Source organism: Melospiza melodia, chromosome 1 (genome assembly GCF_035770615.1).
Source record: "Melospiza melodia melodia isolate bMelMel2 chromosome 1, bMelMel2.pri, whole genome shotgun sequence".
NCBI lineage: Eukaryota > Metazoa > Chordata > Aves > Passeriformes > Passerellidae > Melospiza > Melospiza melodia.
This window is the reverse complement of record NC_086194.1, coordinates 9434099-9458674: the sequence shown is the minus strand read 5'-3', so window position 1 is coordinate 9458674 and position 24576 is coordinate 9434099. Positions and strand designations below refer to the sequence as shown.

At 37.7% G+C, this 24576-nt stretch overlaps 1 protein-coding gene across 1 annotated transcript in view; it reads right to left on the bottom strand.

The window, feature by feature from the left end:
• The window catches only part of UBE3C (ubiquitin protein ligase E3C), a 72220-nt gene that overhangs the window by 7105 nt on the left and 40539 nt on the right, over positions 1–24576 (bottom strand). Inside the window, exons 17-19 of the mRNA XM_063182622.1 lie at positions 21241–21373; positions 20213–20460; positions 7978–8190 (exon numbers count right to left, since the gene is read on the bottom strand). Of these exons, the coding sequence (XP_063038692.1) occupies positions 7978–8190; positions 20213–20460; positions 21241–21373 (594 nt within the window). The remainder of the gene's footprint in view (positions 1–7977; positions 8191–20212; positions 20461–21240; positions 21374–24576) is intronic.

Sequence of the window (24576 nt, the reverse complement as noted above, 5' to 3'; positions counted from 1 at the left end):
TAACTGTTCAACTAGATCATGGCAGCAAGTGCCACATCCAGTCTTTTTTTGAATTCTTCAAGGGATGATGCCTCTACCACCTCACTGGGTAAATGATTCCAGTATCTGACCACTCTTTCTGTGAAATATTTCCTTCTTACTTCTAACTTACATCTAGCTTGACGCAACTTGAGACTGTGTCCTCTTGTTCTGTCTGTTGTCGCCCGGAGAAAGAGGCCGACCCCCAGCTCACTACAGCCAGCCTTTAGGAAGTTGTAGAGAGTGATGAGGTCACCCCTGAGTCTCCTTTTCTCCAGGCTGAACAACCCCAGCTCCCTCAGTCGCTCTTCGTATGGCTTGTGCTCCAAGCCCCTTATTAGTCTCGTTGCCCTCCTCTGGACACGCTCAAGTAACTCGACGTCCCTCCTGAAGTGAGGGGCCCAGAACTGGATGCAATACTCCAAGTGAGGCCTCACCAGTGCCGAGTACAGGGGAAGAATGACCTCTCTGTTCCTGCTGGCCACACCATTTCTGATACTGGCCAGGATGGCATTGGCCCTCTTGGCTACCTGGGCACACTGCTGGCTCATATTCAATCCCTTGGAAGTTAAAACATTCTAGTCAGTGATGTATCTGTTTGAAGATGGCTATGATGACACATTCAGGAATATTCACCTCAATGAAGACAGAAGATTAGGAGGAGCTACAAAGGTGTTTTCTCTGGTTATGTGTAAGAGCACATTCTGTGCACTCAGACCTCCACTGCCAATACAGCTCATCACACAGCCCTATGGTTTATCATCAGAAAGCTGGATTAGGCAAGCTGTGCTTGACTGGCTGGGCTCCTCCCTAGCTGCTGCTGGTGAATTCTGCAGGGTCACATTATGGTAAAGCAATGGCCACTGGGCAGCCCCAGAGCCTGCAAGGGCTCCCTAGCATTCAGCAGCCTAAGATAGGAAATGCCTAGTCATGATGACTGGAGCTTAGAAGCCCCTCTCTTCCCCCTTTGGAGCCTTGCTTATCTCTCTGTAAGACTATAGGCCACTTTCCTTTGACCCTTACTACTGGACAATTTCTAAAACCCCTGTATCCTATAAAAACCTCTACTTTTGCCCAGCTCAGGAGAAGAGCTGTCACTGAGAACCTTCACAGAAGATTCAATAAAGACATCGCTGTGGAACCTCACACAGCCTTCTCTCTCTCCCTGCATCTGCCTACTGGCACCTAGCAAGCAAAGAGCTGAAATCACAATGCGCTGATAATCTCTAAAAGAGCTGATACCACTTAAGCTTGCTAAGGTTGCCTGAGGCTAAGAACTGCTTGGGAACTGGGACAGGTGGGCAGCCTGAGCAGGGCTGAGCTATCCGGATCCACTGCAGCCCGCTGGGGACACCCTGAAACCCGGCCGGAGGCTGCGTTACTGCTGAGTCAAAATTGCAAGCTCAGCATTCACAATTCATCCTGTGGAAAATGCACTGTTGTACATACTCAGCATATTCAATCAAAGTAAAAAACACAACCAAACAAATCAAGTCTTACTGGGAAGCTCAACTTTTGTCCTTCAAGTACACTAAGGTACCTCAGTATGGGAGAATTTTTAAAGAAAAATCCCAAAACTAAAGATGCTGTACTTGCATTAAGATATAAACCAGGTTCAAAGATAGCTGTAATTAGAACACTATAGGCCTTCACATATCCTACTCTTTACTACATGGGGTTAATTCAGTCAAGCAGCAGCCCAATTGGAAGGTATTATTAGAGTACTTAAGAGAAGAATTAAAAAAAACCCTAAAAACACCGTAATACCATCACCTTCTGAACTCTTCCAAAAATGCTGTTTTTTTCCAACACTCTGGACTCAGCAATTTCTTCATTTAAACCAACAGTGCACTTCAGTATGTGGTAATAATGGCATTTTTAGAGCACAGATAATTAAACACATTAATAGCTTCTTTTCTAACATGTTACCTAGTAATGCAGCTGCTCATGTACTAAGTAAAATGTGCAAAATGGTATGATTAAAAATTCACAGTACTTTTGAGCATTCAGACTTTTTCTTGATTCATAGCCCTTTAAGACAAAAGAAACCATTAAGATCTGTGAATTCTGACCTCCCAGATGACACAGGCCAGAGGATTCTGTCTAGAGATTCCTGTATTCAACTCCATAAATCCACAGATGAGTTAGAGCACGTTTTTAGAGACGTGCAATCCTGTGATTCTGCATCTACCACTTTCTTTGATAAGCTACCACAAACTGAATTACAACAGGTGTTAAAAATATGTCTTACTTCCCACTTTAATCCTTCAGCTGCAAGCTTCTGGCTTTTGTTAGTTCCTGCAGTAAAAAAACTCATCACTACTCCACCATGTCTGTGTGCAGGTACTGATAATGCTTAAACCCTACTCCTGCAAGAATTAAGTAAAATTAAGGTGTCAGTGTAGGTGGCACCATTTCACACCCTATACAGATTACTTTGTTCCTTCCACAAGAGCCAGGAGGGCTCTCTCTGGGATCCACCCATCACAGCACCAGGCCTGGGACACAGTCAGGGATCATTTCCAGAGGGTACAGGCCAGTGCCTGGGACCACTGGCTGGCCTGAGGGTATCTTTACTGGTCCTCAAGGAGTATGAATAGAAGTATGGGACATGTTCCACACCACAATGGAAACAGCTGATGGGAAGGGGCTCCTGCACTGCTGAGCTCTCTGTGTTTCATCCACTGTACTAATTTTACTACTCTTGCTGAACAGTTAATCATCAGATTAATCCAATTATTGAAAAGAAGCATTCTAATTAACACTTCAAATCCAATGGGTAAAGTTTGTTCATACCTATTGTCCTTATTTCAGTGTTGAAGAGTTTAATCAGCTCTTTTCTTCCTCCTCAAATATATCCATGATGTATTACTAAAGGGTAATAACTTCATTCATCTTCCCAGAGACTTTTACATGGAACTAAAGACAGTTCTTTTAATTTCCTCTTATAAAATACCTTTTACAAAGCCTAACAAGACCAGAAAGTTTTCTCTTACTTCTTAAATTCTCATCTCTTTAGCTTTACAAGATCAGAGCAACCAGAGATGTTCCACATGAACAGATCAGTGTTGTGACCTCAGTATTACTAACACTTCACTTACAAACCTTCTCTACTTGTTTTGCAGAACTGCAGAATCCCTTGGGTTTCTGACACCAATTAAAACACTGAGGCATGGACACACTGAATTAGGCCATATTAAAATGCATTAAAGCATATTTGTATCACCTAACTCATCAAGCATCTTTTAAGAATATGCACACCAACAATAAACTAATAGATATCACTCCATGTGCATACAACAATTTCTGTGAGCTCAGTATTTACACTAAAAATGCTTGAACTGACCTCTTTCCTAAAATAGCCCAAGGGAACTACTGGCAGGGTATTCTAGAAAACTTCTGTATTTTAAGTTCATCCCAGCACTAGGTGAAGTACAATGTCTGACCTTCCTTGCAGGCCAGCAAACAGAAATCAGGACACAGATTAATTTACATTTGCATTGTAAGAGCACTGGTCCACAGTGCTCTAGGCATGTCAGGAAAGCTGCATTCATTCTATAATAAAAAGCTGTTCTGTTCCTATAAAGTTCTTCCTTCAATGCAGAGAAAAAAAAAAGGTGAACTCTTTCTGACCACTATTTTTAGAAAACAGGACAAAGTTGTTTTGTTTTGTTTTTTAAATCCTATTATTCCTTTCATTTTTATATTTTAAAGTAGCAAATCTTGATTTCTGATCCAGCAACATTTCTGTAGCTGCCCTTCCTCCCCAGAGCCCTGCACTGCCACAAGAACAGGCACAGCACTCAGTTAAGGGCATTTCCTGGGGTTTTCCAGAGACCCAACTATCCATTTTCAGAGTCTGTCAGTGTGAGGTTAATTTTACCACTGTTGTGTCAAAGTATCATCCAAGACCAAAGCAAAAGGGATAACAGACCACAAATAATAAATATATTATGCCAAAAAGGCCAAGAAGGATGTAAACCAGAAAACAGTAACACCTGGTAAGCATAAAACTGAAGTAAAGGTAGATGCACTCAGTGTGTTAATGGCATTAAAGGAACTATTGTAGAATTCTCACTTAATTCTAAAGTCAGGAATGATTGTTGAAGAGTTCCTTTTCAAAAAGGCCATAGCACAACTTAACAGGTCAAAAACACTTTATCAGCTTCATTTTTATTTTATCCATCCAGTCTTGGCCACTAGATGGGGCAAGCCAATAACCCAGGTTACCCGGGACGGCCACGCGAGGAAACCACAGCCCTGTGTCCTGTTTCTATTCTGCAGATCTAAGTTTAAACAAACAAACAAAGAGCCTTTTACCTTGGTTTGTAATCAAAATCGCATGTACTAAAGGCAATCAAACCATAGATATCCTTTAGGTGAGTATTCAGATTGTTCAGACAAATTTGATTCCCAACTCACAAAGTGCATCTTCAAAATGAAGGGGAAATACCAAAAGGGGACAGAAAAGTCCCGTATGATGAAGACATAAGACACTTTATCTCTTCACAGAATCACAGAACCTCCAGTGCAATTTCATACAGATCTTATAGATAATCAAGAATTCCTACAAGATGAGAATCTTTTCTCTTGGGCTCTCATCACTTTTGTTTACATCACCCCTACAGTTCTTCCCCCTTTTGAAAAGAAGACGATGAAGTTTCTTTTCCCTTTCCCTGTCATCTGCCTACCAGATGTTCATGCAGGAGTTCCAGGTAGGAGATTGCCAATGAATGCCTAAGAATGCATTTTCTGTAAGTGTTATGAGTCTGCCTGAGAAGGCTCAGCCTCAGCTTAACTACTTTGCTGCTGAAAAACCTCTAAAATCATCCTTCTAAGCCACCACATCCTAGTAAAGAGGTTGTCAAGACAAACTTTCAAAACTCTTTTTAGGGCTTCAAAATTTTCCCCCAAAGAAATTTAAAAGCAAAGAACTCCCCTTTGGTGAGTCAGCATATTTTCAGTGACAACAAGGGCATTCACACCTGCTTAAAAAGCCCAAGGTGTCCCAAAACCAAGTTCTGAATGATATGGATTTCATAGAAACTGAATATTTATTATAGTGCTTCTCTGTGGATTTGTGCCTTTACACTTTATTTATGGAATCTTCTGATCACACTCAGCTTGTGATCCATGTACTCTCAAGTACCAGTGTGAGACTGATATTCTCAAGCAGATTTTTTAAGTACAGCATCCAACATTTCTGAAGGAAGAGGAATGAGTGCTTGCATCTCCCTCTTGCCCTGGGCAGCCACAAAACTTGCTTTCCTCACTGAAAGAAGGGGAGGGAGAAAGGTTTGAAAAGAGAAGGTATTTTCTTGAATTTGCTATCCTTATTCTTACAGACCTTTCATAACCATCTCATCTACAAGATAAAAGGAAAAACTAGATCAATATACAGACCTGTAACCACAGGCTGACCTCCTCTGAGACTTTGCTACTGGCCACCATTTTCTGCAGGAGACCCAACAGCTGAAATGTGGGCTGGTATCACTGCATTAGATAGATCTTTATCAAAAGCTATTTGGGCTTGGAAGATAAGGTTGATGGCATAGCTCCCCTAATTAGCAGGTCTAATGTGCAAATTATTAAGTACCTTTTTCAACTTCTGGTGAATGCACTTTGACAATAGTTTAATGGGGTCTAAAAGCACATTACAGGATTGGAATCAATACACTGATAATAGAATCTGTACCTTCTACTGGTGACAGAGGCAATAGAGCCCCTTTTGAATGTGTCTTTCATTGCAGATAATGCTTTTGTGTCACAATTGGTGGATGGACACTGCCATGAGCAGAGCTATTTACAATGATAGATTTATGATGCATTTATTGGGCACTAATTTATTAAACACTAAAGTGGTTGTTTAGCTGAAAACTACATATAATGTACATTCAACCTAAGGAGTGCAAATTAAGCTCTTTTCCCAAAGTGAATTAGCCTTACCTTGGCACAAGCAATTAGTATGCAATGGTTACAAGTCAAACAGCAGATAAAATGTATTTATCCATATGAGGTTTATTAAGGTAATGAAATGAAGTATAAAAAGAGACTTGTTGCATTGAAGGGCAGAAGACAGTGACAAGAACCAATGGGTTCTGTTGAACTACACTAACAGGCAGTGACCCTCATAAAAAGATGGCTGATACTTTGTGGGTAAAATGTTCAAGTATAAAACCAGCAAACCATCATCAAAATATTTATTTTAACTGACATTTCATCTTGTTATTCAGTAACTCACTAATTCATTAAATCTTCCTTTTAAAGTTAGGCCAAACAACTACAAATCATAAGTCTTGAAAATAGCAGCCACAGCCCTCATTTTAGTTAGATACTAAACTGGATTTGTGTTAGCTGTGACCAACAAAACTATTACTTTAAGCAGAATTAAATAAATAGTTTTAGAACTCAGACTTTCCCCCCAGTATTAAAAATCTCAGATAATACTGGAAACAGCCATTTGGTGTGCTTTGCTTCCTAGAACCCAACCTCTGGGTGCTCAGTTCAGTACCAGCCACACAGAGCACTCAGAATGTGCTTTTGGGTACATCTGTATCACATCTTTATCTCAAGTTTTTAAGTGTTTTTCTAAAGACAGTGCAGGTCAGATGTTTTCCTATAGGGAGTGTAATCCAGGAAGGAAAATGACACATGATACTTGTTTAATATTAAATGTTATTTACATCAGTCAACAGTTGCCTCTCCCCTTTAGTATGCTTTAGGAATCCCAAATCTGAGGGTACTATTTTAAAATTTAATTCAATCCAGATTTTAGGATCTTCTACAATGACAGGAAATGGATGACAGTAGAGTAAGATAAAATCCAAGCCTGACACTGTTCAAGCAGAAGTCTTGGCCAGCAAACTTGCCCTGACTTAAAGAGCCTCAGAGAATTCCACTCCCAGTTTCCAGGACAGGTCAGTGCACCTCACTGGTGCTGCTGCCCTGGAGATGTGCTCAGTCCTGGCCCCCTGAGCAGCAAAGCCAGAGCACTGCTCACCCCCTCCTGGAGTCTGCTCCTGCCTCACAACAGGAGCTGAATTCAGATGCTGCTGCTCATCACAGTGTGGTCAGGTCTACTTTTTTCATCCAATTATTTGCCATAATCGAGTGTAAGTTTGGAATCCTCAATTTTAAATCCTCAGAAATGAAAGAGGAAGCATGACAGAAGACTTTACCTAGGAGGTTACCTGCATTAGCACACTAAGGCAGGCTTTTAGAGCTCTAGTGATATTTATTTTCTACTATGAGTGATCTTCAGTAGACACAACAGAGCAAATATAAGCTGTAATCAAATTATAGGGTGCAACTGCTTAAAAACTCAGACTTAAGGACCTAAGTAACTGCTTTTCAGAAGCACTGAACACCATTCATCCCCTCTGACTAATCTGGTATCTCAAGCCTTAAAAAAAAAGGGTGGGGGCTAATAAAAAAATTAAGGTTGATCAAACTTCAGGCTCTCTTACTTTGTAAATTACAGATAAATGAGACAATGCTTATCTCACAATAAAGGGTCTTTACTAACAGTATCATTTAAAACCTCTCTAACTATTGCTGACTGCAACTCTAAAACTAGGCAGTACTTCTGTAGTTTACACATAATCTAAATTTTGCTACTATTACAAGTGCAATTGAAGAAACAACAGATTTTTTCAGGAAACATTCTCAAGCAATAGAACTTTATATGTATGACTGTTAGAAAATCACTGCAGTTCACTCCTTAAAAGACCAGACCTTTAAGTAATCAAAAGTTATTTAAGTACACAGTTAGTTACTCTCTACTCCAAATATTGAACCACAATTCCAACTGATGACTTACAGCACCTTTAACAGTTGTTTCCCATCATATTTAAATTAAAAAATTAATTAGCAGGGATAGTAAAGATTCATCAGTCATAGATGAAAAGAAAATACAATAAAAAAGAAACTAAAGAAAATAAAAATTCAAAGCATTCTTACCTGTGCTTCCCCAAGGTCATTATTTACCACGGTGAAGTTGAGTCCAAGTTCTTCCACATCCCCTTCATAGCTCTTTAGAAAAAGCAAATTTTTGTACATCTCTGGGTCTAGTGAAGCTAAATGATGGATGTCAACATCAGCACTTGTCCCTAATAATTTTGAGAGGAAGAAACTAGCAAATGGCAGCTCCACCAGCATATTTTCATAAAGAGCCTGAAAAATAAAGCAATTAAAAGCACATTAGATATAACTGTTTGTACATGCAAGAATTCAGAAGGTTTCTCAATTTTTGAGTAATTCTGTCCTAATTTGGTGCCTGAGAATGTTCTTCTAGCATGGAAATAGCTCAAATATTGCATAAATTTAAGAATATTCATCCAAAATTTGAAATGTGAATATTCTTGTGAAATATCAAGGTCCCAAATCTCACAAATTAATTATGTCGCGATTTAAAATGCAAGGTCATTGCTTATCTGCCATCACTCTTTATCCAAACTGCATTTATTTTCAGGAAAAGCAAGGTTTGCTAAAGGACAATGCAACTGCACCAATGCAACTGCACCAAGAATGTCTTACAAAAGAAGTTTACACCTCTACTTCCATTAGCACCATCACAAGCAGCATTATTCCACTCATATCAATCACTGCATGTAGAACTGTCATCCCCCTCACCCCCTTAGAGGAACTCTGCAAACCCAGCACATTTTAAACTAATAAAAACTATCTGCTGCATGTTACACAGATTCACCTTTGGTGAATTTCACTGCTCTAATGACACAGTCAAAATATCCTTCTTTCCAAGCCAAGAGCTGACCAGTTCTGTGTCACAGGTCCAATCCTGCCTGTGCCTGACTCTGCTACAGATGTCAAAAAATCCATGATCCAAACCTGACCCAAATCTTTTGACTGCAACCTCAAATTATCCCCAAGAATTTTCACATACCATTCTAGGTTCATCCATTGTATGAGCACATTTCCATGCAATGCAAAGTATCTTTGCATTGTTTTTTATAAGTCAGTAACAACTGCTTGCTTGGAAGAAAAATTTACTTATTGTAGCTCTCAGAAGAAGGAGAGGTGCACCCTTCAGGGCTATTCTGAATAAAGGACCACTGCTTTAAAAAGCCCATTCCTGGTACAGGCTGCCCTTCTCATTGTCCACTCTGTTTGCCACATCAGCATCTCTACCAGTGACAACCAAATCTTTACAGAACATTAACAGCAATGCCAGGCTGATCAGACAAGGCATCACCAACATAACATCACTGTAACATCATTGTTTGCTCCCTTTTAAGTCTCCAAGAGCAGAGTTTTGGTGTTACTGAATTCCTCCATAATCTGCTGCAAACTTAGAAATGGAATCCCACTGAGGGGATAAAAAAAACAAAACTAAAAAAAGATGAATAGATGTAGCTCTAATCACTCAATGATATTGCAACAAAGACTTCAGAAATAATATACACAATTCCTTAAACTTCTGAAAGAACATTTTTCTATGAGGTGAGTTAGACCTTGCAAAAAAAACCTGAGAATAACGAGTTCAAAGCCAAAGGGTGCATTATATTTAGAGCCATATGATTTATTCAAGGTGTAGAAGTCAAAATCCTCATTTGTATAGCTGACTTTAAAAGCAAACTAGAGGGATAAATCATTAATTTGCAATGTGTAAGGTCAGTGTTTGCTGTTCCTGCATTAGTAACAATAAAGCTATTGTAATTCCTTAAATATATCAAAGCTACCCGAATTTAAAATGGAATTCCATCTGTGACTCATAAAATGTAAATGCAGAGGTGTAATTTTTTACACAAGGCAGGTTTAAGCCTTTAGAGCATTCAATATACAAGGACTAATAAATGATAGCACTAAAAACTATGATCACATCAGCTAAATGGATTATAAATTAAATTTCCATAATGTATGCAACTGAAATACAAATGTAGACATAAATCAAGGTATTTTCTAAACACAGGTTAATTACACAAATTCAAAACCTGTCTATTTTTTATGCAAAATAATCCACTTAGCATTTTTCAAACTGGTCTTAAGTCTTCACCACTTGCAACACTTGATCCTAGAAGCCTATCAATAATTCCTTGTCAGGAAGAAAACAGCAATAGGTATATTGAAGAAACTTGTACGTTATTTTTCAAGTGTCTGTCTTTTATGAGTGTTTATTGCAAGAAATTGTGCCAAAATGATTTGAAATAAAAAGGATTAATTATGGTAGAAGCTTTTTAATATAAGTGAGTGCAGCTGCAATGCAATTAATGCAAATTGTGATGCTATCAGGAAAATAAATGTGAACAACATCACTGGCTATTTCTGTTTGCTGCCAAATAACTTCAGTAATTTACTACATTAAGAATCAATAAAAAAATAATGCATTTCAAATGCATCACTATTAATCTTCAGGTAGTTCCAAAGTGAACATTTATAACTTCATCTAAAAACTATATAAAGCATTTTTAAATAAACTAAATTGTGCAACTTGAGAATATCTTTAATTACTCCCTCTCTTAGCTAAGTGATTGCAATATTCAAAATAAAGTATTTTTGGAAAGAAGACAAACAGTAGTGTTTTAATTAGTTTGAAAGTCAAGCTATCCTAATAAAGTTTAATAAAAAATGCACTAAAACTCTGGTGAATAAAGTCACGATGAACTTTGGTTTTGTTTCAAAGAGGTGAAGGCCACCATTACAGCCCCAGCACTGCAGAGATGCTGAGAAGTACTGTGAACAATATGAGTAAATAACTGAAACTTTATTTTCTGGATTCCATCTAACTGTTTCTCAGCACAACTGATCAGACTGCCTATTCTTGCTAAAAATGTGATTCCATACATTCCTGCCAGGGCAATAAAACCCTCAGCTGATTTCCCTGGGTTTGTTTGCAAGCAGAGCAGTTGTACAGTGGAGGGTACAGGGTACAGGGTCACTACAACCAGAATAAGGTTCACAACTGGCAGATTATTTGTGCTGCGCTTTGTTTGGGCTGTTGGATTTGGGGTTTGCAGGGTGGGTGTGTGTTGGTGGTCACAGCAGGGACACTGAAGTTTCTTCTAAATCAGAGTAATATCCAGCTCACAGCTATGGCTGAAACAGGGTGGGAACTGCAGAACAATTTGTTTCCACCAGGAGCAAAACCTGCCAGCTGCCCATGGAAGCTCACCCTGATGGGGATTTTTCTAAAGCTAAATCTAAAGGCCAAGAGGGAGACTCCCCTCCTTCCTTGTTTTTCCATACTGGACTCCCTTGGGAAGCTGTAAGTTACCCTGTTTTAAGCTTAGTTTTTTGCCTGTCTGAACTCTCTGAACTGGCTTTCTACAACATCAACATCAAGGAGGCAGGAGCCCAGACCAGCAACAGGCAAGGGAATGGTGACCACCTCTCTCAGAGGAAAGCAGCTCTGCCAGATTAATCAGCTGCAGTGTGAAGCTGCATCATTAGAGTGTACTAAAACAGTCCTTTCATACAATATATGGCCATGCTGTCCACACAGATCTTGTTCTCTTTCTTCCTCTCACAGCCAACGAGCAACAACACTGATGGCAGAAACTGGCTTGCTCTTGGACAGAGATGTCTTCTTCTGTTTGGCTAAATCAGAGCTTCCTGTTCATACACTGCTTCAGGAGCTCAAAGCCAGCAAGTTCACCCAGTTTAACCAATGTCTATTTTAAAACGAATGTTTAAAACTTCGAATACTCTCACCCTTTCAGAAGTTTCCTTTCATTATGCAGCAATCACCAATGGGACTGATGCCTTTCTATGCTGAGCTCTGACAGTTCCCATCCCCAGCTTTCCCACCTGAGCCCCTGACCCCACTGGCTCTGCCCTGCAGCCCATGAACTGCACAGGCCTATGGAGGGCAGAGAGTGCAGGTGGGAAGTCATGAAAGGAGCAAGTGGTGGCCATGGATGGCATCAGATTTCCACCTTCTAATGTTCAGACATGGGGGTCAACACCAACAACCTCAACCCATCCTGCAGAGCTCTGTCTCCCTGCAAGGCTGGGATATTAACACTCCAGCTGGACAGAAGGGTAATTTGAGGTACAAACTTGGGGTAAGAGGCTGGTCTGAAGCAGAGGCAGTGATGTTCACATCAAGGGCAATCCCAAAAGCACAGTGATGCTCACAGGGTGACACATTCCCAAGTAGCTAAAAGGTAATGTCTGTGAAAAGGCCAACTTGGATTTCCCAGCACTCTTTCAAACTCATGTAGATTAGGAATTTAGGTCCTTAGTTAAAAGTTGACATCTCTAGAGATCAAAAAAAAAAAAAGTTATTTAAAAGCTTCTGAAATGACTAAAACAAAAAAAATTTCTATTTCGGTAACAAATAATTTTCAGTACTCTCCAACCCAGTGTTCTAATTATGTCAAGTCTTTTCTATTTTCTGAAGAGATGGTTAAAATAAGAGGTTTTTTCTTGTTAAAAGGTCAAGAGCAATTATTTCACTATGGAAAAGGTAGTATTCAGTGAAAGGAACTTCACCTACCTATCTCCCCCATTGTGAGAATGACTGCAGAACACACCAGAATATTAAAAACAACTAAAGTAAGAGAAAGCCTCGTGTGGTTAGGAAGTTTTCACTTCACATGCAGTCTGAAGTTGTTCCTCTTTTAAATAATCTCAGCCACCTGTGATTACAGTACAGTTCCACAGTAACTGATTGCTACAGGGACTGGCCTTTACTCAGTTTGGTGACACAGATCACAATGTGGGCATTTGAAGTGATGAAAAATATGATCTTCAGACACAAATATACTGAATGCACTCACTACACATCTGTGATGTGGAGGAACAAGAACCAATTCGTCAAGCAAGCACCTTTCAGAACAGAGGCATGCAATTAATATCTGTAATACATTATGGAAGAAGGATCTGGGCTGAAGGACAGCTGTACATAGTGACAGAAAGAGAAGGATGACAGCTCTCTGGACAAGGAGGACTTCTGTTATTCCAACAAAATAACAATTGTGCCTGATAGAGACTACAGATGTAACTATCACAACACCATTTAAGTACTCCATTGGGTATTGTACTCCAATACAAGGTATTGTTCAAGTATGACCCCAAGATTGGGGAATTGCTCTTCAGAAAGAGAAGATTCCACACCGTGTTTTAAATTTGGACAAAATGTAAGCTATTGGAGTAATTTCAGCCAGATTAGCCATACACAGCAGAAGTTACACAAGCACTACAACATGCTGAATAAGGTTCAACAAATTGCACAAACAAATTTACAGATGAATTAATTAAACCTCCCTCCCTGTAAGGCAGTTTTAGTGCCTTCACTTATACTTTCAGATCTACAACTAATTCTCATTTATTATTTCAAGTAAAATCTTTCTTAAGAAAAATAATCAGTCACTGCTGCTACTTTCCATTAATGCCTCACAACTTAGAACTGTATTTTAAAGCATAAACAATGCTAAAGTCATATCCCTAGAAAGATGGGATAAAGCAGTAAATGACTGGACTTAAATTCAGTTATTTCCATAATCAGTCTCCAAGACCATAACCCTTTCTATTTCAGTAATTTTAAACAGTTACTATTAAATAATACTTAGCACTTACAGAGTGCAATAGATCTTCAAAGCTGTACAGAACCATTAATAAAAATGATCGAAAAATAGCAAAACCATTAGAACTTCCTTCTACCTTATTATTTATACCCTAGAAATATTTCATCACACTCACAAAGCTATTGGGGGCAGCAGAGACTTTTCAACCCTAATAAAAAAGATTAAAAATTTATGTTAAATTAAAATCAACATGTACTCATATTTTGAAGCATTTTTAGAGCTAACATTTAGTAATCTCTAGATAAAATAAATTCTTAAAGATGTGCTTAATAATGTGTTTAAAATTGAGGAAACCCCAAAATATATTGTTTCTAATGCCAATACAGTAAAATAAAATTATTCCTCCCAGGTGTGCGTCCCAATGCAATGTGTCCTGTTACCCTGGAGCTCTAAGCCACTGTTTCCAAGCCTCTGAGCAGTAGCAGATGTTTAGATGCATTTGTATCACCATAGTAATGGAAAATCTGGTGCATTATCTTCCCTGTATTACTGTGAAAATTCATTGCTTGCCTTTGTTCTGTCTTTTAAAAGAACAGGAGTCCAAAATTCCACAGCTTGATGCCTGTAATGAGGCTTCAGCAAGCTTTAACAGCCCTTGCAGCAGTGTGAATATCATTACATTTTAAAATTTTTGGGTTTGTTGTTTTTTTTTTTTAGAAAAAGCCTTTTAAAAATTGGTTTTACTTCAGATTTCCCACTCATTGTGAATTTGAAGGTCAGTAAGGACAAGTTTATAGAAGTCTCAGAGATCTGAGGTGGCATGACTCAGGGATAAAGGACGGTACAAATCCCTGAAATGGATGGCAGGGGTGTGGCAGCACAGACCAAACTCCTGAACACAGGAACCTGGAAAATGTAAGGATCCACTCCCAAAGACTTCACTGGATCATATCAACTATAATGACCTTGAGTTAATTTTTAATTTAAAAATAGAAAGTCATGCTAGTGTTTTTATTCTAGGAATTTAGGATGCCCTTAATAACATTAATGTTTGTTACTAAAACAGAGTGCTTCAGAAATGCCAGCACGTGCAGAAAACTACAATTTCATCAGCTTGATACTTTCTTTCTCATTTAATAGGAACAGTTATCTCTGTAACTTATGCCATAAATATGATATAAATTGCTATCAATGTCATTTGGGGGTTTTGAATGACGAGAGAGAAAAGCACTGTGGATACCTGTAGATGCACTGGATAAGTGATAGTTATCATTCATTAGTGAAGTTCAGTAAAGGCTTAATAGATTTTTTCTTGTCTCAAATTTAAACATAATTTAGGAAGAACTTGAAGATAAAAGGAAAACTTCTTATTTAAACTTAATCTTCTGACATACTGAAACACTTAATACTATCTAACTAACCTCTGGATATGCTTCTAAGATAAATCTGTATTTTAAAAGCAGTGAAACAAGTAATTTCTAAAGTTCAAACCAATTTAAGAATTTCAGTAAATATTCCAAACCTAATTGATTGAAATGGATGTAGGTGTTCCCAACTGTGAAAAAAGATCAGGATACCATTACCACACACTCTTAACTGTTTATTTATTCCCTGTCCAGGAACCTGATTTAGAGGCAATAAAATGCAATCAGTACACAAACCAGAAGCAGGAATCATCTGCTAATGGAACTTTTAATTGAGGAGTGACCACTGACATGAGGTAATTCTTTCCATGCAGAACTCCTTGCAGAGACCTCTATGCACTTTATCACGGTAAACAATCACTAACATATGCATTAAAGAAAATTTAAATACATTATGACCCAATAAATATCACAATCCATCAATAAACACTTTTCCTCCCTAAAGATTTAGAGTTAAAATACCACATTTCAGTAGTCTTTTAGCACTAGACATATATTTACAGGGTTACTACTAACATAGCTATTTGTAATCAAAAGATAATTGGTTTTGTTAAATGCACCAGTACACAAAGGAATTGTCAAGCTGAAGAACTGTGTCAGAAAGTAGATTCAAATTAGTTTACATCTGCATTCATAAATCATGAAATAGCTTCCATAAGGTAGCAATTCTGCTCTCTTAGGATTGTGTTTCTGCACTGTAGGTACATCATTAAAGGACCGTGCTACTTTCCATGGAAAATTCCTGTTTTGATTCCATATCAGATGATTCAGGATTTTCTGAGACAAATGATCATCAGCTAACTTGCTCTTAAGTAAAATGCTGAAGCTACAAAGTCATGTGAGAGCTAACTGAAATTAATAAAACCAAGAGTTTAATCAATTACCTCCTCTTTGCATCAGTATCACCAATCCCATAGCTACCATTCCAGGTACCAGTAATACCAATTGTGGCTGCAGAGCAAACTAATTAAGGGTGTACTGACTTAAATCAAGCCAAAGAGGGTCTAATTAAGAGAACAATAAGAAAATTGAAATAGGAGGCTAAAAATCAGAAGGAAAAAACCACCACCAGTCAGAGTGGCAGTGCAATGCTTGACACCAAACAATCCAGTATATGAAAGCCAGTTCTCATTGTAATTTTCTTGCTTTGTTTTCTTTCCACAAGCTTTTGGTGCATGAATGGCACTCAAACATGTCATTAGAAGCATCACCTTGAATGTTTTAATTCCATACATGCAGCTTATCCATAATTAAAGAGTTTAGGATCTGATGCAGATCTTGCTGTGGGAAGACTCCCGTGAATCAATACTTCTTAGATAAGGCCCGAGAATGATTAAGAATTACTTGAGTTTTTCTGCAGAATGGATTCTACAGACACTGCTCATCTCAGAATTGTACCTTCCACAGAGGCACAATATTCAAAGTTACAAACAGAAACCATAAGGCATACTCTCTAATACACAGAAGAATAATCTAATCAAAAATTAGGTCCCATTCATTTACTTTTAGTGTAATAAATTCTGTATTTGATCTACTATTACTCTTCTAAAGCTTCATTTTACTCAAGGACTTAGCATGTATCTATTTTTTTCAATTATATATATTTAATAACATTTAGATGTGTGCTAAGAACAGTCTGTTAGATCTTAAATCAGTAAACTACAAAAACTCATAGGAAAATAAACAACTTTGGCTTTCATCAATATAATATCCACAAGTCCATGCAAATTACTGACCTCCTATATGCCATTAAATATTAAAGATCAAATAACAAAACCAAGATTGTATCCACCATCAAAATAATGCTGAAATTTGAAATTAACACATTAGTTTTTCCTCAATCCTTGCTGCTTCCTCTATGAAACTTCTTTACTGGGTTCCACAAAAGAAGAACTCAGTTCAAAAACAACTCAAAAGACATTTTGTTCTCCATATTGCTTTCCCAATCACTTAAGGCAGAAGTTGGGTCTTGGCAAAACAAATCAAAATCTTTTCAGAAAACCTTAGTGTCTTCCAAGGACTGCAGGTTCTATTGTTTAGAAAAGGGGACTTCACATTTTATTTCAAAAATAGATGTTCTTCAGCAACATGAATGTGTGACTCACAAGTGGTATTTAATATTCTGGAATAAGAGAGGAGGTAGAATTCAGTAAATTCAAAGGCACTGAGTGTATAATACAAAAATCTCTGTCAGAGTCACTCTGCTTAACATGCAAAGACAGTCACTGTAAAACAAAATAAATGCAAGAACTAGCAGGTTTATGTCAAAAAGGAAGAAGAGGAAACCATAAAAATTATCATACTAATCTATCTATGGATTTCCTGTCATATTCTTAAACTAATGCAGATACTTCATGAAATTTAAGTAAATTATCCTAAGAATTAGCAGCTTGATGTCAAAGAATTCCAAATGCAAATAATGTCCTTTTCCACAACATCTGTCACAGTAACAGGACTGAATAAATGCAAGTGTGAACTGGAAATGGAGAAGTAGGTTGTGTACTAGACTGAGTTTAGGTCAGAACATGGTGAAGTTCAGATTTTAATTCTGTCACTGTTCTTCTACCTGGACACTGTTTCTGCCTGAATGGTTAACCAGTGTTTGCCTCTTCTCAGTCCCAGCTCTGCTTCCAGTGAACAACACTGAGAGGTTCAAGCCTCCAACCCCTCTGGCTGTAGGAGACTCTCACTGTGCACAACAAACTGAGCTCCAACTTGTAAGGAATAGAAAGGAAAATGCTTAAAAGGCACCAGTGTCAAGGTAATATTTACATTTCAGAGTAAAGTCACTGACAGTTGAGAAATGTAAACTTTGGAAGTGTTTGAGTAGCTGCTGTTTAAGCAAACTCATTTCAGGTTTTTTTAAAGGATGATTTCAGACAACATATGCAATTACATGATCACAAAGTATTATTTCCACAAGACCTTTTGCTCATCCAGTGACTACAAAAGCTGCATGAACAAGCTATTCATTTTGTACACAGATTTTCATTTCTTCATTAACTAGAAAGATATCCCAAAGTCAGTAATTTATTCAGGATTAAAATTATTTCTATTTTCAGATATACCATTTCTCAAGATATGTTTTATATTTTAAGATGTTTCTGCTTCTGAACTGACCAATTAACAAAGAAGATGCCAAGCTGTTAGAAACTCCTGATGAGAAGAAAAACTGAATTAGGTATAACTTCATGGAGCTGAAAGTTAAATGCATTTGGATATTAGTATGAAGTGGTTACCAAGAGACAGAGAATTTCTATAAATTATTATATTTTAATGTATTTGTTTTCTGATAACATTGAAGCCTCCTACGTGAGAGTTTTTGATGGCAGCACTCTTTGCACACTGATTTCCACAAATAAGAAATTGCTGTGGATGCCTCATTGCTTCCGTTGCATTTTATCTACTTTGTTTGCAAAGGGGCTTTTAATAATTCCCTATTGCTCACAAACAGCCCTGTGCAAAGCATAAAATGGGCACATTTTTGAAAATGGATGAGTGGGTATTCAATCACCTAACCAAGATCACAATACCAGCAGGTTTGGAATAGTATGGTCGTGCCTTATCTTTCTGTTTAATTCATCAAGTCTCTAAACACACCACTAAAAAGGTGTCTGTGCACCTGGGCAAGGGTAATTATTAAGTAGCACTGTCAGTTCTTACCTTATCTACACATACTGCAAATACAAAAACAATTTATGCTTTCAAAGTGTTAAATAATAGATTTTCTGATTTAAAAAAAAAAAAAAAAAAAAAAACAAAAAACTCTACTTGTAGCACTCTGTGAGATAAAACACATTTTGCAACTTCTCTCTCTATGCTAATATCTGAAATTCAGTTACAGAAGGCAATGTGTTGTTTTGACAGAGGAAACAGAAGACTCAAAATTATTATTTTTTTTTTTAATAATGCTTCAAACTTTCCCTGACAGATGAGCCCTTCCTAGATATACACAGAACACTTTTGGGGTGAAGTAACCCCCTTAACAATACCACAAGTATTTGCTTTCCCACTCCAAAAATCAACACATGCAGAAAGAAAATGAAGCTTGGATATGTAGTATCAGACATAATTACCAACTGTTGTCTTAGTACTGAATCCATCTCGCAACAGGAGTGGGAACATCAGTCAAAGATTATTTATTGAAATGGCCAATCTGCAATTTCATTCTTTAGGAGATTTGGATATGGCAGTAGCTGGGATGCATTAGCAGGGTATTTGCTTACAAAGAAGCAGTTTGATCTAAATCACTTGACTGGCAACTCCCAAGCACAGCACTGGTTCAAAATTTCACTGTTTGCCAACAACATCCCTTGAAACCACTTCCAGCTATACTACAAAGAAATCAAACCTCATTGAAAGGCAGTAGCAAGATTTTAGCCCCCTAAATACTGCAGACAATTAAATGAGACTTCTACATCTTAAATACCTTCAGTACTAGACAGCTAAGTAGCAGTTAATACTTTTTTTTTTCTGAAATGGAATTTGTATTCCAAATTTTGTTTTGCAATTATTAGCTTTATAAAAATTATTTCGAGTGCTTAGAATGAAATAGCCTCAGTATTAAACCTGACCATAAAAGAAAATTGAATGTAATTAATGTTGGTAATGGTTTCTGTCTTTGTTCTTCTCCCTCCATTTTTCATCTAGCTCAACAAGCATCTATTAGCCTTTGAACATTCATATCACCGAATTATCAAGCACTAATACTCAAGAAATATGCAAAATGTACAAAATCCCAAAGAGAATATGTGAAAAGTCATTGCATGTGCCTCTTAAGTATTTTAAATGCTGATGGCAAATTTTAAATGCTATCAAAAATGGTATACCTCATACAACTAGTAACTTTAAAACATTCATTTCATGTATTTCAAATGATGGAAATGTAAACTGCAGTCATAGTCCTAAAATCTCCAGGTTGAAAATCATTATATGCAGAGTAGAGCTGGTGAATTCAATCAACTTTACCTTAAGCATGAGGATATACACAGAAGCACACATATGTAAACTTCACCATCCTGAAGCAGGCCTAGATACAATTTATTAACTATTGTTACCTAACTCAACTGGCAGTCAGGATAACACAAATTTCCTGCACTTCCCAAATATATAATTTATTAAAATCAATCAGAAATTTAGTAGTAATATTCATACCCAATATCTGAAAGTTACTCTCTCTCAAGTCTGGGAAAATCTGTTTTTCCCCATCCACTCCTAATTAGAAAAAACCATTACTGATTCATTTCAGTACTGCTATAGCTTTGTATTCCAGACCACAGGTTTTACCTTTCCAAGCATTCTCCCAAGGAAGTAGTAATGTCGGGCATACGAGTCTCCAACCAGCATCTGTGCAGCAGGGTTAGGGTAAAGCAGCCCCTCATTGGTGGTCTTAAAAAAACCCTGGTTAGGGTTAAATCCTGATTTGAGGAGTTCATTCAGAAATTCTCTGAAAATTCCACCACCATCAATGCCAGCTTCATCAAGGCCGTGTGCATTCAGCAAGTGAACACGAATGCGCTTTTTTAGGTCAGGCTCTGGAGGGAAAGGAGAGAGACAAACTCAAATGCAACTGTCTGCTTCAGTTTTGTATGGATAAAACCACATGTAAATCACACACACAAACTATATATGCTAGAATAAAATCTGACCTAGTAGCAAAATAGTAGCTAAATGCCTATTACTGGCTTGAATTTTGGAATATTCAGTTTGTGAAACGCTCACTTTGTAGAAAAGGTATTGTTTTAAGAGTCATCAAAAAAAGAAGTGGGTAATACCATAGGTAGGGGAAGAAAAAAAATCCTACAAAATATTAAGAGAGACCAAGGAATAATTTGAAAATTTTATTTATATAAAATATTGTGAGCACAAGATCACATAGATTCACAAAAACGTGATTATTTCGATGTAGTGAAATTTATAGTACTACATGCCATCAATAAAAAGAGCCCTGCATTATTATCAGACACGTTGTACCAAGCAAATCCTGTTCAGTCCATATGTATTTCTTGGCCAAGACTACCAAAGCAGATAATATCTAATGAATTATATAGAAAAATATACAAATTACAATTATTTGGACAAGCAAATGGGAAGAAAAGCACCATAACAAGAGGTTGTAAAGAGATCATTCAGACTGCAATAATTAGAAAGAATATGGGTGAGAATTACTTCTGTAAAAATAAGGAAATGTAACTTTTAAGAACTTTCACATCTCAGAGCTGATACACCTACAGCATACCAGTCAAATAAGCAAATATGAAACTACATAATAAGAACAATAAAGTGTTGTAACAAGCTGATAACTGCAAACCTACCATTCTCAGGAGAAAGTTTATCATAAGCATCCTCATAAATATAATTTCTTCTGATAGTGACATTAATTCCATCCAAAAATGGCCCATCTCCTTGAACTTCTTGTTTATCAGCATAGATCAGTCTTTGAAAAATCTGTTTAAATGAGTGAAAAGAGCAATCATGTCATTGTGCAGATCTAAATATTCAATGAGAGATGGTTATTCACTACTGTTACTGTCCTTTGAGCTGCCTCTGGCATTCACTTTCAAGTTATTTGTCTTTTCTCTCACTGAGCTGCAGAAACTTAATACACGACCCATGGAAGAGGAGGAGGGGGACAGAAATGCAAAGAACTTTCCTGTGCTAAAATAACATCCTCAGGTTTTTTTTCATAAAGAAGCACATCTACAGACACTGCGCCAGTGCTTCCAGTTTCCTCTCCCTAACTTTTAGAGTTCTGAAATGCAAAGTACTCAAAAACAAATTTAAAAAGTCCCACGAGTATTTCACACAGACAAAGGTTATTCACAATGCTGGTAAATAATTTTTTGTTGCTGTTTACAATAGTCAGGAACACTCTCAGTAATAAGAAAACAGGTACCAGTTCCCCTTGTATAAGCAGTGAACAAATAATTCAGATTAAAATAATGGATATTACCACCATATTTTTAAAAAAAGAACCAGAGCATCATAAAAAATTCAAAACAATTATGCCAGGTGAAGCACAAATTGAATTTCACACAGTCCATTTTCAAGTCTTCACAAGAGGAAACTGTTCCCCTGAAGAGTAATTGCAGCTCACTGTGCTTCTATACCAGGATGTAGCATGGGAGGGGGTTGCCTAATGTAAAATAATATTCCCTCTATCCATGGAGTGCAGGCTTACTATATTCTCTCTTGCCATCATTCCCATATTTAATAAATAGTCTAGCACATTATCCAAGGGATATAATCTCCCAGAAATATGTCAGACCATTTTTTAATTAAGAACATTAAGTAAGAGTCTGCAGGGATTTTTAAAAACAAAAAAATTACCATGAAAGAGAAAATTTGACCACAGCAAACAAAGGTAGAATAAGGTCTCAAATATACTGTTTTTATGTGCAACTGTTGCTAGTGGAGAAGATGCTTTCCAACCAGGAAGACTACAGTACAGACCAAGCAGGAATCTTTCCTAAGGTACACAGCAGGAAAACAAAAGAAAATAGTCCTAAGCTGCAGAAAGAGAAACAAGGGATGGGCATAAAGAAAAAAGTTCATAGTGGGAGTGACTGGGTATTGAAAAAGGTTAGAGAGTGAGAGTTTGTGAAATCTCCATTTCTGGACATAGTCAAAACTCATCTGGACAAGTCCTTGTGCATGCTGACCCAAGTCTGAAGTTATTCTCGTGTGAGGAAGGATGTGGACTAGAGTACCTCCAGAGGCTCCTTCTGGCCTTTTCTGGCCTACTTTTTCTACAGTTTTATAACATCCAGACATGGAGTCACAGGCTCCTTTTTTATGTACAGAGCATGAGAATATGCTCACCATCACTCTCCTTCCAGAAGCAGCCCTAGATACAGTTTATTCATTATTGTTACCGAATTCTAGATGGAAAAAATCACCTGGTATTACATCTCATAGAAAAACTCATTTTGGTACTGACTCCCTACAGAACCCAACGTTCATGGATATGTTAGTCCTGAAAATGAGAACCCTAATGCACAACTGCAGAATTTGCAATGACTTCAGACAGAGAAAAACAAGCAAGGCTGACTGAAGCACACACCATGGAAGCAGCATCACCATAGGCAAGCTGACCAAAGCATGGCCTAAGGAGGTGAGAACCAAGGCACTGCTACAAATTGGATTCATTTCCTCCCACAGACTGGACGGTGCACCCCAGTGTGCCTTAAGGTTGAATGGAAAAACATTCCCTGGGGCCAGAAAGCTCCAGAGCCCACCATGGAACTGGACTCTGCAATTGCTTGTTAGACTATCTGTTATCTGGTGAGTCAAGGTAAAAGTGGCATGAGGAAGTCAGAAAATGAAAGGGCACATGGAACAGCCCCCACAGACAAGCAGCACTGAGCTTACATAATAAATTACAGAGCAATAGACAGCAACTGACCAAAAGGGGGAAAAAAACCTTATTATGATCATGGTATTTTCTTCCCTTATTGTTACTTGCTCTGTAGAGGCAGTGGGAGACTCCAAGGAATGCTGACTCCCACTCTTACACAAAAAGGACTGTACACACTTGTTCCAAAACACAGTGTAACAGGATCTCCTCCTTGAAATGTGGAAGATCAGCTGTAGCTTTATCCTCATCTCCAAGCTCTCATGCCATTGTTACTTCAGTTTTTGTGATAAAAGCATACAAGGTTCTATGAATTCCAATTCCAAAAAAGCTTTATGAATTCCAAAAGCATAACATGTGTGCATCTCAACACAGCTTTAAGAAGTCCAGAGGTTGGAAGGCAGTGACTAAGTCATGACATAGAGATCCCTGCTTGAGATCAGTTCCTATAATTTCCCTGTAATCCTGGTGTGCCATTGCCATACAGTAATAAGATGTTTTGTTGGAACAACTGTTTCATAGAAGCCTGAGAAAAAAAACCACACATTTTCTACCAAAGTTACCTCTGTGTTTTGACAAATAAAGACTGACTTTCCCTATTGAATTACTCTTAATTCCTTTGATGGTGTCTTTAAAAGTAACATTTCCAAGACAATTTGGGGAGCAGTTTTGAAATAATTGATATTGTTGAAAAGGAAACCAGTTTTTAAAAAATGTGCTTAGCAGAAAAAAGAAAGCTTTAATAATATTAATGATGCAAACTGAAATAGGTAATGGAACTAACAATTACATCTATAAAATCTCAAAACCATTCATAAGCAAATCCAATCAATCAAGTACAAGAATCTTGCAAGTTTAAAGTATACACTCTAATAAAGTTCAGCTACTCAGCTATGAATGCAGGAACTCAATCTGTAGGTGTTAATTTCCCAGAATGGAGATCCATGATCTCATTTGGAGCACATGAGTGCTCCTGAGTCCCCAGCTGTGACCCTGCACTCTGGCACAGCACACAAGAGCCAGTGCTGTGCCACCACAAGAGGGTGCAATCAGGTAGAGCCATCTCTGAGCCAGGACTGCAAACTGCTCTCAGCTGGCTCAGAATAAATGTTCCTAACTTTAATGCAAATATTATTAAGGGCAACATAAGCAGGAAAGTAAAAGAGAAGTCAGGAACTTCAAATGTTCAGCTGCTGCATGAGTACTGCAGAAAAACAGAGCAGAATGCCATATCCTTCTGTAGGGAATCCATCCAGTTTCTACTTCACTAAGTGCTCTTTTTACACTTACTCAAAAC